The sequence below is a fragment of the Equus asinus genome, chromosome 25, assembly GCF_041296235.1.
Source record: "Equus asinus isolate D_3611 breed Donkey chromosome 25, EquAss-T2T_v2, whole genome shotgun sequence".
NCBI lineage: Eukaryota > Metazoa > Chordata > Mammalia > Perissodactyla > Equidae > Equus > Equus asinus.
This window is the reverse complement of record NC_091814.1, coordinates 33211181-33228201: the sequence shown is the minus strand read 5'-3', so window position 1 is coordinate 33228201 and position 17021 is coordinate 33211181. Positions and strand designations below refer to the sequence as shown.

The 17021-nt window shown below is 40.5% G+C and overlaps 1 protein-coding gene across 4 annotated transcripts in view; it reads left to right on the top strand.

Moving 5' to 3' along the window:
* The window catches only part of KCNH1 (potassium voltage-gated channel subfamily H member 1), a 370873-nt gene that overhangs the window by 16420 nt on the left and 337432 nt on the right, over positions 1-17021 (top strand). For all 4 annotated transcript variants that reach the window (XM_014834830.3, XM_014834829.3, XM_070497276.1 and 1 more), the window contains exons 2-3: positions 5803-5926; positions 9511-9617. In XM_014834830.3, the coding sequence (XP_014690316.1) occupies positions 5803-5926; positions 9511-9617 (231 nt within the window). The remainder of the gene's footprint in view (positions 1-5802; positions 5927-9510; positions 9618-17021) is intronic.

Here is a 17021-nt window from a genome sequence, read left to right as displayed (position 1 = left end):
TTTTACAATATCTATAAAAATGGGTTAATAGTGCCTGCCCACCTCATGGGGTAATAATCCAGTGACTATTAATACATGTGGTCTTGATGGTGATGATGCCCTCTTCATCCATGAAGAATGGCAGATATCCTAACGTTTCTCAGTTTAAAATCTCTAATAGACTCTTTTATCCAGATCAGGCCAATTCTGATGCAATCTTAGGAGATTATGGGTTTTTTTTTGATGTTTTGTCCATGCAGTGGGTTACTTTCCTAATTAAGTTTTGCTTGGCTTCAAGATAAGTTTTCATTTGCTGAGTTTGGAAAACAGTAAGTAATTCGAGAGTCATTTATGTTTGGATGTGGAATGCACGTCTATCTGGCCAGAAAGTCTGTGTCACTTCACTAGATCTCTCTTATTTGGCATTCTTAACCATCAGGAATAGAGCCAACCACCTGGATGAATTAAGAAGCCTTGGCTAAACAAAGTTGCTGTCGTGGAGTTCTTGCACCAGAACTTATGTACTTTTTAAGGAGATTCCCACTTTCTGAGCCTGTCTATTCTTAACGCAGAATTACTTCTGGAGGCAAGGTGGCAAACTGACTCAGATCCACAGATCTTATCTCCCTCACAAGCTCCCACCCCGCTGAACAGCAAGGGAGACTAGTTAGTGGGGACTCTGAACTTCCCATTTGGTGGCATCTCAAGCTCTTCCAGGTTAAGTCATCTTTTTGGGTAACTCAGTCTCTCCTGTGTTCAGATTCCAGTTCCGCCCATCCCATTGCTTCTCTCCAAGAAGGTGTGTGGGGTGGAGGTGAACACTTGCATCACCTCTGGGGCCTCAGGTCCCCGAAAGCAAGGCCTTATTTTCCCCTACTAGTTCCATGGGTCACTGGCAATGGCCCCCAGTCTTCTGATCATTGGGTGCCGACTGATCTGTGGGGCTCAAGTCCACAGCTGGTGAACTTAGGTTCTGTTCTTTGGATTGAACAGAATTTGGTGCCCTGCCCCAACCCAACACATACTTTCTTTTTCTGTGTGTGTGTGTATATGTGTGTAACTTGATCTAATCTAGGCTCACACGAGCCCTGCAGCTCACCTCTGCTATTTGCTTGAACCTCCATGTTGATCTTAGACTTGGGGAGTTGGACATGTAACCTTTGGTTACAAGGTCACCTCACTCCACTGTGGCAACGTTCTGCTTATGCAACTTCAGCAGCAATGGGGCAGTAGAGAACTTCTGGATCCTTGCAGACCCCATGGGAGCTGCGGAGACTCAGTACTGCTAACAATGCCAGGTTTGCTATGTAGCACCTCCGAGTCACCAGAGTGGTGTTCTCTCCACCCCTGAGTCTCAAATGGGGCTCCAGGCACAAAGTCTCCTCTCTTCTCCTCCTTTCCTGTCCCTCCTCCTCTTCTATCATTGAGTGGAAGCAGAACTGTTACAGAAATAGGTCAGCACACTAAGTTTTAAGAAGTTAGGTGATAGTTGGCAAGTGAGGAAAGAGACAAAACATTGAAAAGACTGACAGGAGAGCCTGAGCATTTAGAGGAGGAGCAATTACTTCTACCCATATCGATATTCCATGAAGACATTGTTGTGTGTCACACAGTAGAATCATAATATATGATGACAGTAATGGTAATGTTGACTCATCAATTAAATGTCCCATTATACTTAGTGGAAGGCACATAAATCTAATATGTTACAAAGATTTTCATAGAAATGGTCCAATTTTAGTACCTAATGGAATAAGAAGGAGACTATGTAATATAATGATTAAAAGCATGGATTTTGTTTCCTTTTTAAAGTCAAAGAAGATGCTAGTGGCCTTGATTTTTCCCAGGAATAGAGAGAAGGCTTGAGGGATGATGAATACCTTTAAAGGATGAACAGAATACTTTTATGAGAAGTCACAGTGGTATCTGGAGCTTGAAATGTATTCTGTTCTCATTTTCTGGTAAATGAAAAATTTAACCAATAAATTAATCTTTTCTGATTAAATTCATTAAAAATTAAGACTGTACTTATTTTTATCAAAGTAATGTATGCTCATGGTTAAAAAAAATCAGACTGAAGAGCTCATAAAGAAAACAACCATCCTAAGCCTTGTCACCCATCCCACTCATCAGACGCCACATGTTCTAATTTTAGCTGTTTCTTCTTATAGTTTCTGCCATGTCTCTAAATAACATGCATTATAGCTATTTCTAGATTTGTCAATTTTAGATGTTATCTGTTGACTTCTGTTATTTTAGTTGAGTTTTTGGCTCACTTTATCTACTTCCTACCCCCTCCTCCTAATATAATTATATTACTCTCTTATTGGTTATCTTTGCAACTTTAAGTAAAATATTTATACCTTTCCTTTTTATTATGTCAGCTCTAGACATCATCTCCTAATTGTCTCTCTTGTAGTATTTTTACAGCATCAGAATTGGTGAGGTTATATTCAGGTACTTATGATAATTAAATATTTTGTGCTTCAACTATATGTTTGTTTTAAAAATTAGAAATTTAAAAGGTGTTTCCATTACTATGACAATGACGTGACATAGTCTGATTTGATTTCCCTTCTTGCACAGCTTTTGTTTTCTTTGATGTTTCTAATTTCCTTTCCTGTCCCCCAAATTATATGCCTTTATTGACTTTTTGTGTTGTTCCAAATTATCAAGAATATCATCAGATCTTGACCTTGGTTATTAAAGATTGGCACCTGAGCTAACATCTGTTTCCAAACTTCTTTTTGTTTTTCCTCCTTCTTCTTCTCCCCCAAGCCCCCCAGTACATAGTTGTATATTCCAGTTGTAGGTCCTTCTGGTTGTGCTATGTGGGATGCTGCCTCAGCCTGGCTTTATGAGCGGTGCTAGGTCTGTGCCCAGGATGCAAACCGGTGAAACCCCGGGCCGCTGAAGCAGACCGTGCGAATCCAACCACTTGGCCACAGGGCCGGCCCCAGATCCTGACCCTCTTTATCCCTTCTTAACCCTCTTCTGGAACTTCTGTTTTCTGAACCTTTCTGCATTGAATGCTTTTTGTTAGCTTCCTTCCCTGCCTCCTGCATGGGGAACCACTTTTGCCCCTAGTTCCCCTATTGTCTTCTTTCTTGCTTTACTTCCTCATTTTGCTGATGCACGTCCTCAAGCAACCTCCTGAGAAAGAATATTTGGGAAAGAAATTTCCCACGTCTTTGCATATCTGAAAATATCTTTATTCTACTTTCACATTTGAATGTTTTAATTTTTAAAAAAATATTTTCTGGCCTTTTCTCATGTTGTTCTTCTTGCTATTCCCATTAGGATGCAAGTTGTTCCTCTTGGATTGATCCTCTATGTCTTATTATTATTATTTCTTTATATTCCTTGTCTCTTTCCCTTTCTGTGCTACTCTCTGTGAGACTTTTATCTTCTGACATATGGTGAATTTTTGTTACTCAGTTTTAATTTATAGGAGCTCTTATTTCTTCTCTTATGGGTTTTCGTTTTTCCTCATAGCATCCTGTTTTTGTTTTATGGATGTACTATCTCTTAAATCGCTCTTAGGATACTAATTAGGGATTTTTAAAAAAAGTTTTTCTCTGTTGCTTATATTATTTCTGCTTCTGTAGTAATTTTTTTTCATTCGTTTTTTACTCTGTTTTTTTGGTAAGTTTGTACCTTTTTAATTCACTTACTTTTATTTTAGTGGGGACTAGGATAGGAAAGAAAAGAAACACCTGTAGTCAAACGGTGATCTATAACTGGCTATTCTTCCCTCTTAGCACCTAATCTTAGTGGGGCATTAGCCATGAAAAAGCTCACTCAGTTTTCCCCGCCTATTCTAGATCTTCTGAGGGAAATTAATTACAATTTCAGGATAAACAAGAGAGAGAGTTAAACTGACTAGACTTCACATACACTCAGGGGGAATATAATGAATTTTGTGCTTCTTTTAAGGCTGACTTGCTCAGTTCAAGAAATGTGAGTTTGTTCAGGGAGAGAAGACCTACACGAAGGGTTATTCTGTCTCCAGAATAAAGTCAGAGCTCCTTGACATTCAAGACCCTTCCCAGTCTGGTCTCCGGGCTCATTGATGCCAGTCTTCCCTGCTGCCCTTTGTCTGTCTGCACCAGTCTGCTGTGTGTTTCCTGCTGCCAGACCTTTGCTCATGCTTCCCCTCTGCCTGGAATGTTCCTTTCCTCCCACAACCTCTTGAGTTCACCAAAGGCAGGTATCATATTTCATTTCTCTCTCCATTGTTTTTGTATCGTCTTAGGCATTCATGTGGTTTAAATGAATTTTACTCATCCGCCTAGACTACAGCAAGTTCAAGTGTGAGCCCTCTGAGACCCAGTCCTTTACCTCCCTCAGAGTTAATCATTTTCTTACCTGTTTCTTTAGTTAGTTGTGAACATGTCTGTTTGTCCTGATAAGTTCCTGGAGTGCAAGGATCGTATCATTGAGCTGTATATCCCCAGGGTCTTGCATTGTCCTTGGTACCTAATGGGCACTCAAGAAGTATTTATGGATATATGGGAGAGACGGAGGGAAGCACTGGTTGTAGATTTCATTAAAAGCTCATTTATACAATTAGCAGGTTTACAGATTCACTTCATGAAAATCGTGTTTTATGTTCCTTTTCAATAGATCAAAGAATTCTCGAGAATAGATTACTGTATTTAGTGAGCTCTTCTCCTTCTCTTTCCTCTACTCCTTCTTGCATGGTTAGGAAGGGATGGTGATCCGTATTGTGAATAAATTGTAAATGCTGTACTAGAACAAAATTAACCTCCCAATTAAATGAGGACATTGTATGTCACCGTATTTCACTCCATGTAGTGTATATACATATATAAACAAAACCTCTTCCAGGTTAACAAAAGAAGGGTGTGTGTTCTTTCTTTTTTGTTTGGGAAGGGGTGAGTATTCTGTGGAGAGGAGAGAGTCAAGCTAAAATAATGATTACATTTAAGTTCTGGGTGTTATTTGCTTAATTTAAAGTCTTGAAAAGAAAAGAGGGACAGATGATTTCCTGAGCACAAAATGTATCAAAGACTTTAGATGTTCAAAAATGTGGGTAGTGAGAACACACTAAGCTGCCAGGCATGTCTGGCCTACTTAATCCCTGCGTCGGAAGTGAATGGTGGGCTGGAGCTCCGTGAAGGAGCTCTGAAAGATGGCTTCTGTGACTACAAAATCTCAAAATCATAAGGTTTTTGTCATTGCGAGCATCTTGATCAAGTTCTACAAAGCTCTAGTCTTAGGAGGGTCCAGTCACTTTCTTACCAAGAGGAGGGCTGTCTCTGGTGTGTGTGTTCCATGAGGCAATCCTCGGTCCCCCTTCCTCTGCCTCTCTAAGAAGGCCTTCTCCTCCTTAGGAGGGAAAATTTGTAGGTCCATGAGGTCAAATTGTAGCTTCTGGCTCAAAGACTGACAAGGCCAAGGTACTGGATGGAGCCTAGAAGAAATTGCTTTTGGGTTCTCTCTTGCTCCATATTACCAGTATACTTTCACTGAGATGAAAAATTAGGACTCGAATACGCCTTATGGGAATCACTGGATTTCTACAGGTGTCTTGGTTGGGTAGTTAAGCATGGTTCCTTTGCTAACTTCTTGGAGTACAGTAACCTTAGCATTTGCATTCAAGATATTCAGCCCTAGAGCTCTGTTCTTCTGTATTCCTCACAGGGCCCTTCTCCTGTTCAAGAGACTGTGTTTTGGAGGGAAGCAACAGTACCTGGATTGGTTGACATTATTTATGTCCTCATTGAATCTCAACTAATGTCTTGCCTCATGTGCCCTTTTCTTTTCTTTTTCTTCTTCTTCTTTTTTTTTTTTTAACAGATACTAATTTTGTGTTGGGGAATGCCCAGATAGTGGACTGGCCTATCGTGTACAGCAATGATGGATTTTGCAAGCTGTCTGGCTATCACAGGGCGGAAGTGATGCAAAAAAGCAGTACCTGCAGGTATTTATGTTGGGGTTGTTCTGTTGAACAATCTGTCATGGTATCTTTCGGAAAAAGAAAATGGCTTACTCAGCTTGGGAATTGCCCTTCTCTCACTCAGTGTTTATTCAGGAATATTTATTGCAATATCGTCTCGAGTTCATGTACTGTCCTGGGAAAATCAAAGAAGACCCAAAACATGGTCCCCACCACTGATGAACTTGCAGTCAGTGAGATGGGGGAAAACCTAGAAAAACTCAGGAAAATCATTTTATCTATTAAATGTGAACTCAAAAGTTTATGAGGTTTTAGATGAAATTATGTGAGAGAAGATTAAATAAAATTAAATGAAATAAAAATTTAGATGATTAAATTAATTTTTAAAAATGTATGACTGCTTTAGAAGAATAACTGCAATGTTGGAGCCAAGGGCCTTGTTCATAGGGCTTTTCATCAGAAAAAGAGAAGAGAACCAATATTTTCTTGTCTTCTAATTCATGCTGTTCCATCTCTCTCTGATGGCTAACTCAAAGGCGAGGCAAATGGTGCTAACAGCCCAGCTTGTGAATTTGACAGGGTCACTAACCAAGCAGTACCTTTGGGCCATGGCATTAGAGCAGTTCTATTAAAGTGCCTTCAAGGTGTTGAGCAGAGCGTGTAGACCGGACCCTGCAGGACGTTCCCCTGCACTGCCCTGGCAGGGTCTTGGCTCAGCACAGCTGTTGGCTCCTTTCACTCCTAACCTTCTTCAGAGTTCTTCTGTCTTCAGGGATGTTTGCATGACGTGCAATCATTTTCCCAAACCTGCCCGATCAAGAAATAAGCTCATCTCTGAAGAGTGGAAAAACCTGTCTGACCCAGGCATGGTCTTTGGTTTTCAGAAGTTGTGTTTTCATGATATTAAATCAGCCAAGTAACTAGCTTGGTGGAAAGTATTAAATGCTTTGAAAATATTATCGTTTTCTTAAATTTCAGATTTTTGGGACTGGGAAATAGAAAATTTAAGAATCCTCTTCCCTCCCAAACGCTTAGAAATTATGACTCTTAAGTGATCTGATAGAATTCTCTTACATTCTTGGGGTACTGTTATCCTCTTAGGTTTCTGTCTCTGCATCTACTTCTACATCCATATACACATTTACAATCAGAACAAATTGAGAGACTTAGCTTCACTTTTTAGTGACTTAAGCAGCCTCCCTTTACCTTTCTTGCTTCTTGTTGGCTATAATCGCACACTTTAAGAAAATCGGATAAGACAACTTGCTAATTTACCCAACTTTGCTTTTATGCACAATTCTAAGAAACTTATTTAATTCCCTGCAGGTGTCCCTTCTCTAGAAATGAAGCAGACATACCTTTGTGCTAGCTATCTTCCTAATAGCTCAGGAGGCTTTTTGCTTATTTCTTGCATTGCAGGCGTCTGAAATCTAATGTTCAGGTAAAGGAAACTTACGTCTACTCTTTTGCTTAAACTAAAGCTTGAAAAAGTACTTAAACCTAATGAAAACTGGGTGTAATTATGGTACATTATGTATTTGAAGACTCCATCTTACAGGGATTTGTTTTACCTTATGAAGGAAATTGCTAGCATATATACTGTCTTGTCACTGAAATAGAGGTGACTTATCTAGAAAATTAGCTCGGAAGGAGAAAGTGGGAGGAAGCTAAAAAGGCCTCTGCACAACTGGCTAAATGAAATGGTCATAGAGCTTAAGTTTGTACCTCCTAGGAGAAATCCTCTTGTTCTCAGCCAGGGATTATTTAGTCTTGATCTGTCCCTCTTTTTAAAGATAATTCCACAAAGTCAGTTATCTGTTTTCCTGGTTTATAGATGAAGAACACAACCCAAAAGCAGAGTGCTCCATGAGATGTGTACAAGCCACAGATAATACCATGTCTCAGTGGGCTGGGAAGGGACATAGTAACAAAAGTGGCACAGAATTCATCAAGTCCACAGCTAGGGTGCTTTTCTTATGGGGTGCTGGAAGGCAGAAGGCTGCAGTAAGCCCAAGGCTGTTCCAGTATCAAGCTACGCATGGCTCTTGACTTGGTAGTTCAGGAATTGCACTTGACAACCTCTGAGATTCTTTTAAAGTCTGAAATTCTATGATTCTGTGATTTGGGTCATCAAGAAAAAGTTAGATTGCATTTGGTTTGCACAAACTTAGAAGATGGGGAGTGTATTGCTTAGGAACCCATTCCACTGCTTCTACCTTGCCTAAGACCTAAGGGCTGCTGTTGCTGTCCTTCCTTGTCATTGTCGGCTAAAGGCCTGGGGTGGTCAGGAGAGATGCTCGCTGGGTCCACGGGCAGCCTTTGTCAGAGGACCAGCTTTTCCAGCCCCCTTGAGAGATACCTTTTGTCCTCTTGCATTTTGTTAGTGTCCTATGCCATGGTTCACTCTACCTAGTTGGGGGCATATCCTGTTCCCAGAGGGACAAACCTTGATCTTTGGACCTTATGCAGTGTGGGGCCCAGGGAAATGGACGGTCCTGGCAGTTGTCCTGCCTCTGCTGAGAACCAGTGTTAGGAAGGCAGGAGCTTCTACAGTCCAGGGATTTTCTCTAATTTTTTTTCATGCTGCTTATTTACCCGCTTAGTCTACTTTTCTCCAAATGTGAACAGTAGGGAGGTGTATTGGTAAGCATTTGTAGGATTTTCTCACGTCAGTTTTTTAACCCAATGCTTTTCTTCTTTTTTGGTGGTGAGTGTAGGAAAAAGAGCTGCACAGACGGTGGCTGAATCTTCTTTCTTTCCTTAGCTCTGTCTTAACACTTAGAACATCAAATTGCACCCTTTTCCTTGTTTGGTTGGTGAATTTTTGTGATTTTTCCTATTCTTTTGTTTATTTTGTTGAGAATCAGAAGAGGAAAAGTCTGTGGTCCAAATATACTCTACCATCTTTCCTAAGAAGTCTCCCAGAGTTGTATTTAACTCTTTTGATTAAAACCCCCCAGTACTTCCTCCCCCGCCCCCATGTTGCTTTCAGGATAAAGTTTGAATGACGTCACATGGCCTATACTACCATGTTCTCCTCCATCGGCTGGCCTGTCCTTACTCCCTATGTTATCTGTTGCAAAATTTCCCCTCATTGTCTATATTCCAGTCATACTAAACTGAACTACATTCAGGTTCCAGAGTTAACCTCCCTCTCACCTCTGTGCCTTTGCACATGCTCATCTTTCACTGCAATATTCTTTTCTCTCCTTTTCTCAGCTAATTTCCATCTGCTCTTTAGATCTCATTTGTCCTTGCTTCTGGGAAGCCTTCTCTGATCACTCAGATAGTGTTCTGTACCTGTTCTGTGTTTCTGTGTTCTGTAATTTCTAATGTGTTGGTCATACTGTTTTCTGATCTACTCTTTTCTAGTGTGTCTCTCTTATTAGACAGTGCATTTTTGGAGGGCAGTGATGGAGTTTTGATCACAGTTGAATCAGCAAATCTTTTTTGATGGAATGAATGTTTCCAGTGTGTGTGTGTGTGTGTGTGTTTGTGTGTGTTCATTCCATGTAGCACAGTGCTGGGTATAGAACAGATATTTAACATATGCTGGTAGAATAATAAATACTTGTTAATCTAACTTGAGCTCTTTGGTTGCTTTGCAGTTTTATGTATGGGGAGCTGACCGATAAAGACACAATTGAGAAGGTGCGGCAAACATTTGAGAACTATGAGATGAATTCCTTTGAAATTTTGATGTACAAGAAGAACAGTGAGTATTCAGACCCTTCTGAACCATACCTTTATATACTTGGAATAGTAAAATATCTCCTCTTCCTCCATTGTTGTCTAGGGTTTTTTTCTCTCCCATCAGCTAAATGTTGTTACTTAAAGCCATTGTGTATGTTGAGATAAATGGGTAGATGAGTTACAGTATTCCTCAGAGGAACATCTGAACTTGTTACTAACTAATCAAGAAGGCTTGATCTCTTTTTCTGCCAAGGGTTAGTGTTTTTCCTATTGGTTTACATATGGTAAGTTGCTGGCTTAAGGCACTTGTAGACTTCAAGCTTTCTTGGGGGGAGGGGAAAGGTGGGGCCAAAACTCTGTCCAGCGCATCTTTGTATCCGTCTTCCACAGCACCTAGCACAGCAGGGAACACCAGTAGGTGCACAAATAAGATTCTGAATAACATTTTGTTCTCCTGGTGACCCCAGTTTTTCATTGGAGATAGTATTAACAGCAGTACATTGTTAATTTGTATTTGTTTTGGCTACAATTACTTCCACAAACTATGTAAATAAGGAGTTTAGGTCAGTAGCCATGCACATGTATAATACTTGCTTTTCTCTTAGAGATTTCCTGTTGAATGAAGATTAGTTATATTAGAACTATGGAAAGTGGAGTATAAGGCTGTAGCAGGCTGCAGAGGTGTTGAAGAGTGCTTTGTCTCTGTTTTTAAAAACAGTTTGTTTGTAAAAAAAATTCTGTTCTTTATATGTAGGATTGAATGGTAGGTCATTGGTTCAATAGAACATTTCCAGAGTGGCCCAGGTGGTGCATGAAGATAAATGTTTATTTTGGTGGCATTCACAATGATATGTTTTACTCTGGAAAGCAAACGGCACATGTGGCTTTTATCTGGAAGGAGCTGGGACTTCTTTTCAGTCTGGAGTCTTGGAGCAGGCAACTGAGAGGACTGTTTGCTTGGTGGCCTGTGCAGATGCTGCTCTGAGAGATTAGCTCTGGGCATCAGCAAATCCAAGAAGGTTGGTCCTGCAGCTTTCACGCTAGAGTTGCTGCCCTGCTCCGTCTTGCTCCTTCAGCCCGTAGGTCTAATTCCTTCCTGGCTATTATGCATAAGAGGAATGAGGTGAAAGACTGTAAATGGCTCTGTGCCAGTCCTTCCACTACGGGGAACAGAATTCAGAGCAGCACCTCTTCCTAGGAGCATGCCAGCAGGGGAGGAGATGCTCTGCATGTGCGCCCCGAGCTAATGGAGCAAGCTAAAGGTTTTCCACACTAGCAGCTTTCTGTACTGAACAGTGTGGATTTTCCCACAACGCAGAATACTGATTGGGTAGGTGTATCACAAAAATAATGCCTTGTGTTTATATTTTGCTTCAGAGTTTTCAAGCATCATTAGACTGTGCATTTAACTTGCCCAAATTCAACTCTACATGTTTGGCACAAAAGGGAGACAGAAGAAAACATAATTTAAATTGAGTTAGTGATTTCACTTGCATTCCCTTCAGTGAGCATGTAGCGAGTGAGTACAAGATAGGGGGGCAGGTCTCAGCTGCCTGGGCTGCCTCTGGGGCTGGAGACCTCGTGTTGAGGATCTCATCGGGTTGCAGGTGATTCTGGTATTTGATGTTCTGTACTTTAGGTAGACATGGCCTGTGCAGGTAAGCCAATTAGTTCAACCGATGAATCAGCATCTCTTGCCTGCCTGGAGGTCGCGGTGGCCTACTGAGAGAGGCATGCCCGTCTCCGGAGCAGCATGTCAGCCTGGGCACGAGGCTCTATTTAATGGGTGATGTAAAGGCATTTTCAGGAGTAATTGTGGTCAGATGCAGTTTTCACCTTACCCTCTGGCTTTAGAAAATAAACTCTGTGGAAGGTATGACTTCACTCTATTTTAAAATATTGATTCTCTAAGCCCTGTGAAGTAGGCATGGCTGACGTTATCTCCATTGTATGAGAAGTTAAATAGTTAAATAGTTCACCTGAGGTCACACAGAGGCAGGACCTGGTTTCCAGTGCTTGCTCTGTGGCCGTTCTTCCTTGGCTGGGACAAGTGTAAGTGTGGGTACAAGGTAGGGCCACCACATATGGTGGTGCAGGCTATACCCGGCATAGGGGGCAACTGAAAACCAGCTTGTGGTTTGCTTGCTGACTCTTTCATGCACCCAAACCTAGAATTGCGTCATGCGGAAGGAGGAGCTTCTCTTTCTAATTTACACAAAGATGTCTAGTGAGCTAGCAGGGGTCCATACAAGGCTAAGCCTGTACCTAAAACATGAAGCATGGAATTGACGCAGATAGGGCTGGTTTCTTCCTAGGAACCTGTTCACTGCCCCCAGCTCCTCCAAATCCCACCTTCTCCTGAGGAATTTAGAAACTTTAAATTATTTGTTAAGGCTGGGAATTTTGCAGTTGCACCGAATTCTATGTGTTTTTTTAGCAGCTTTTCATTGACCTGCTACTCTTTGTCAGACACCAGGCTTGCTGCTAGGGATGCGCTTACAAAAAGACAGACAGCTTCTGCTCTTACAGCATTTGCGGTGGTGGGGGCAGCTCCACAGTACAAAGCCATAAGTGTTTTGATGGTGACAGCACTTGGGGGTGTCACTTAACCCCAACTTAGGAGGACAGGGAAGGAAATCTTCCTAGCAGACAGGAAATCCATGTGAAAGCTGAAGGATAGTTGGGAGTTAGGCAGAGAGAAGGGCAAAGAGTATCACAGGCTGATGAAATGCAGGCGTGGAGGGCAACAGGTGAGAGTAGGCACTGACATTTCAAGGGACTCAAAGCCGGACTTCTCAGATGTTGACATTCACCTGTGAATTGAAATACTATTCTATTCAGTAGGTCTGGGGAAGGATCTGTGATTCTGCTTCCTGGTGATGCTGATGCTGCTGGTCCACGCATCACACTCTGAGCAGCAAGGACAGAAAGCAGCTGTAATGAAGACTGACTTCCATGCCTGCAGGGTGTGTCTCTTTCATAGCTGCATCTCGGTACCAAGCACAGTGCCTGACACGTAGAAAGCCGTCCACCAAAACTCATGGAGCAGTTAAATAAATCTATAAATAAATGAGGGGTGACCACTGAGGCTGGAGAGGTTAGGAAGGGCCAGTAACGCAGCCACGCGGAAGAGTTCTGAATTTGTCTTAAGAGCAGCAGTGGTGATGGGGAGAGTGAGGTGAGGAGTGTTGAGGGTTCTAAGTAGGGTTAAGTATCTAATAATCAGTTTCATTTTAGAAAGATGACTCCAGTAGAGCATGGAGGGGTTATGGAGCATATGAGACTAGAGGTTCAGGGCCCATTAAGAATCACTCTGGCCACAAGATGATTGTGGCCTGCCTGCTTGGGGGAGGAGGCAGTTGAGCTGCAGAGATGTCCAGTGCAGAAATGGAAGGAGGCAGAGTGTAGGGACTTTGTCAGTGGTACCCACTGACTGGCCCTTCCCTCAGTTTGCCCTGCCCCAGGCAGTGCCCAGGAAGTGGACAGCATAGCGTTTCCTGTCAGGAACTCCTCCACTGGCCCGAAGTAAAACATGCCAAGTATCTAGCAGAGCCTGGCCTAGAGGAGGTGCTAGGTAAATGTTTGTTGAGTGACTTTGAAAGGAACTTGATCGTAACCAAGAAACAGATGAGTGAAAGAAAAGTATGTAATTCAGAGTGATGGCTTCAGAGCCGAGGAGTGAGCAGTGTGGGGCTGGCCTGACCAGCGATGCCCCGGGAAGAGCAGACTGTGAACAGAAGTGGATGGGAGGAGAGGAAGGAGGAGGCAGTCTGCTTTTACTTCCAGAATTTGTAGTTCAGAAGATGGAATCTTTCAGCATTTTAAAGCAGTGCAGAGTCCCATGGGGGAAAAGTCACCCCTGTTCAGATTTTAAAATGTGAAACGTCATCGTCTAAAAGAATGTTTATTTTTTCCTCTGATTTTTAAATTATTGCATTTTTACTATGAATACATGAAGTATAAAGAAGAAAATCAGTCACCCCGAAGACTCAAACACTCAGAGAAGTATTAGTAGACTATTAACTTTTTGGCGTGGTTTTTTTCCGTTTTTGTCTTGCGTGTGTTAACATAACTGAGATATGTTACATTTTGACATATGTGCAATTTGAAACCACACATTTATTTAATCTTTTATCATAAAAATATCCCCATCATTAAAATTCCTCCTAAATATAATTTAGAAAGAATTTTGTTAACGCTTCCTCGATTGTTGGATATTTATGAGGCTTTAATTTTTTTTTTATTAAACACAATGCTGAGGGGAATATCTTCGTGCAAAGATACTTGTTGATGTTCTGAAATATTTCCTAGAAGTTGAGAATTACTGTGTTAAAGAATGCGAATTAAGGCTCCTGAGACATTTTGCCAAGCAGTGTTGCAGAAGTGAACCCATTTCCAAGTTCACTGCAGACTGTGAGTGTCTGACTCATTGTACTGCGCCAGCATTGAACAGTATAACTTTTAAATGATCGCATTGCCTACAATTAATTTTTTTTTGTTCAATGAGTATTTTAATGCGAGTGAGACTACTTTTTCCTACTTACTCTCCATTTAAAATTATCCTTTTTATGTTAATTGTTCAGATTCTTTGCCTATATGTTTTATTTAATTCTAGTGATATTCTTATTGGTTTTTTTAATAGGCTCCCAATAGATTATTTTGATTCCTTTTTTTCCCGTCTCTCCTATTCTTTAATATTTGCGAGGCCAACTTTGTAGAAAGGATCTTCTATTGATAAGCATTAATGTTTGTCCTACCTTTTGGGAAGTCGGTAATAATTAGCAGGGGGCTTCGTGCTGTGTTTTGGAATGAGTGTGGAATACGTATCTTGAAGGATGGATTATTTGAAAGGTTTCTTTCTATCTATGGGCCAGTCTGACCAATAAACTTGGGTGTTTCAGTAGTGCTATATATTTTGTATTGTTGCTTAACTCATTTTTAGTATAATTTTATATAATTATCTATATTATATATCTATGACATAGATAATTATACAGATATAATATATAATTATATAGATATAAGCTAATAATGACATAGATAATTATACAGATATAATATATAATTATATAGATATAAGCTAATAATCATATAATTCTAGATAATTTTCTTCTATCAATGGCAGTGATCATTAATGACTCATTCAGTAAGTATTTAAGTGGTCACTCTTGTACTAGTCAGTTAGTTTTTCCATTTTTCAAGCAAGAAAATCACAAAGTATCAGCCGTGAGTGAAAGGAGTACACTCTTGGATAATACTCCGCGCTGTGTGACTGACAGCACTACTTGGCGTGACTGGTGGCCCTGTTTTGGGAGCACTGGATCAGCCTCTCCATCAGAGAAGCGGAGGGAAAAGCATCTTACAGTTATGCCAAGTTATGCCAAGCATATGCAGTTATGCCGAGCCAGCAGGGAGAAACTGCCGGCCAAGTACTTATTGATTACCGACTGGGGGCCTGTGGGTTTGAGCCAAAGAGATCCATGTATAAGAAACTGACTCTGCTTTGAGGAGGTTACGATCTGGTTGTGGAGTCAAATCTAATAGGAAACAATTTTGCCTATTTTTCTAATGGATTGTCTTTTACTTATTCAGTGCTAGGAGCTACTTGTGTGTAAAGGATATTGATCCTAAATCATGAACATATTGAAAAATATTTTTCCTACTTAGAAAAATTTCTCTTCTTAGAGACTTTTTTTTTATACCATCTAGAAGTAAAAAAAAATTTTATGTCAGTGTTTACCTTTACGGTTCTGAGCTGTATATGATGTTTAGGAATCTCTTCTCTTTGTCTAAATAATAAACATTTTCTCCCACTTTTCCTTCTGGTACTTTTATAGTTGTATTAGAATATTTAGAACATTAAACCATTTGGAATTTATTTTTATATATTATGTCAAGTAGCAGTCTAATTTCTTTTCCTTTTCTTTCTTTCTTTTTTTTTTTGCTGGGAAATATTCGCCATCAGCTAACATCTGTTGCCAATCTTCCTCTTTTTTTTTTCTCCCCAAAGCCCCAATACATAGTTGTATATTCTAGTTGTAAGTCTTTCTAGTTCTTCTATGTGAGCCGCTGCCACAGCATGGCTACTGATAGGCAAGTGGTGTGGTTCCATTCCTGGGAACCAAACCAGGGCCACTGAAGTGGAACGTGCCAAACTTAACCACTAGGCCATCAGGGCTGGCTTGAATTTATTTTCCACATTGCTTATTCAGTCGTCTCAGTACTATATGTTAAAGAATCCAGCTCTTGCCTTCTAATTTGAAATACCCCTTTCTTTATATGCTAAATTCTCTACATTCATGGGTTTGTTTCTGTCCTCTCCTTTTCCAGGAATCCTTTTGTAACTTACTAGCTATATGAGTTAGGTTAAAATGCTTTCCCACTTGGGTTCTCATATTTAAAAAGGAGATAATGTCGTCATAGTAGCAATGGCACCTCACAGAATTCTTGTGAGAAGTAAACCATAATGTGTCAGGGCGTGACCCCATTGTAAGTGCTCAGTAAATGATGTTATTATTTTCATTGTTGCTTGTTTTGGGCCCACTGCCAATGGCTGTTAATTGCAGGGCTGTAGGTAGTCTCTGTCATTATTTTCCTTTTCAAAAATTCCTTGGCCATTCTTATGACTTTATTTTTCTATTTGAATTGAATTTCAATACATCAAGCTCTGAGAAAAACAAATGAAAAAAAGACTAATTGGGATTCTGACAGAAATTGCATTAAATTTATATATTAAACGGGAGGTTTGACATCTTACAAAATTGAATCTTCTCATTTACAAATGATGTAACTCTCTCCATTTATGTAGGGTTTGTTTTTATGCTCTTCAATCAAATTTTAATTATGTTGAGGCCTAAACACTGATTTTTCTAGCCTTCCTTTTGTATGGTTGAGACTGGCCTTCTTCCCTCAGAACAGGTGGAGGCAGCTTCAGAGTTTCATTAAGCGCCTTGAGATACAGTCTCTTTTAAAGTCATCCAAACAGCCCTGTGAGGTGAGATTGAGCATTTCAATCTTACAGCTGAGGGATTTAAAAGGAGGGAAGAAAAGAAAGTAATAGTTTTAAACACCTATGTATCAGATGTGTGTGTATTTTGACTTAATCTAAAGTATGTCTGTTATCCCCATCTTCCAAATGAGGAAACTGATTCTGAGAGAAAGTGATACCACCAAGAAAAGCAATAAATGAAGAGGCTTGGGATTCTAAATCAGATTTCTTTTTTTTTTTTTTTTTAAGGTGGGCACCTTAGTTAACATCTGTTGCCAATCTTCTTTTTTGTTTCCTCCTTCTTCTCCCTGAAGCCCCCCAGTACGTAGTTGTATATTCCAGTTGTGGGTTCTTCTAGTTGTGCTATGTGGGACACCACCTCAGCATGGCTTCATGAGCAGTGCTAGGTCCACACCCAGGATCCCAACTGGCAAAACT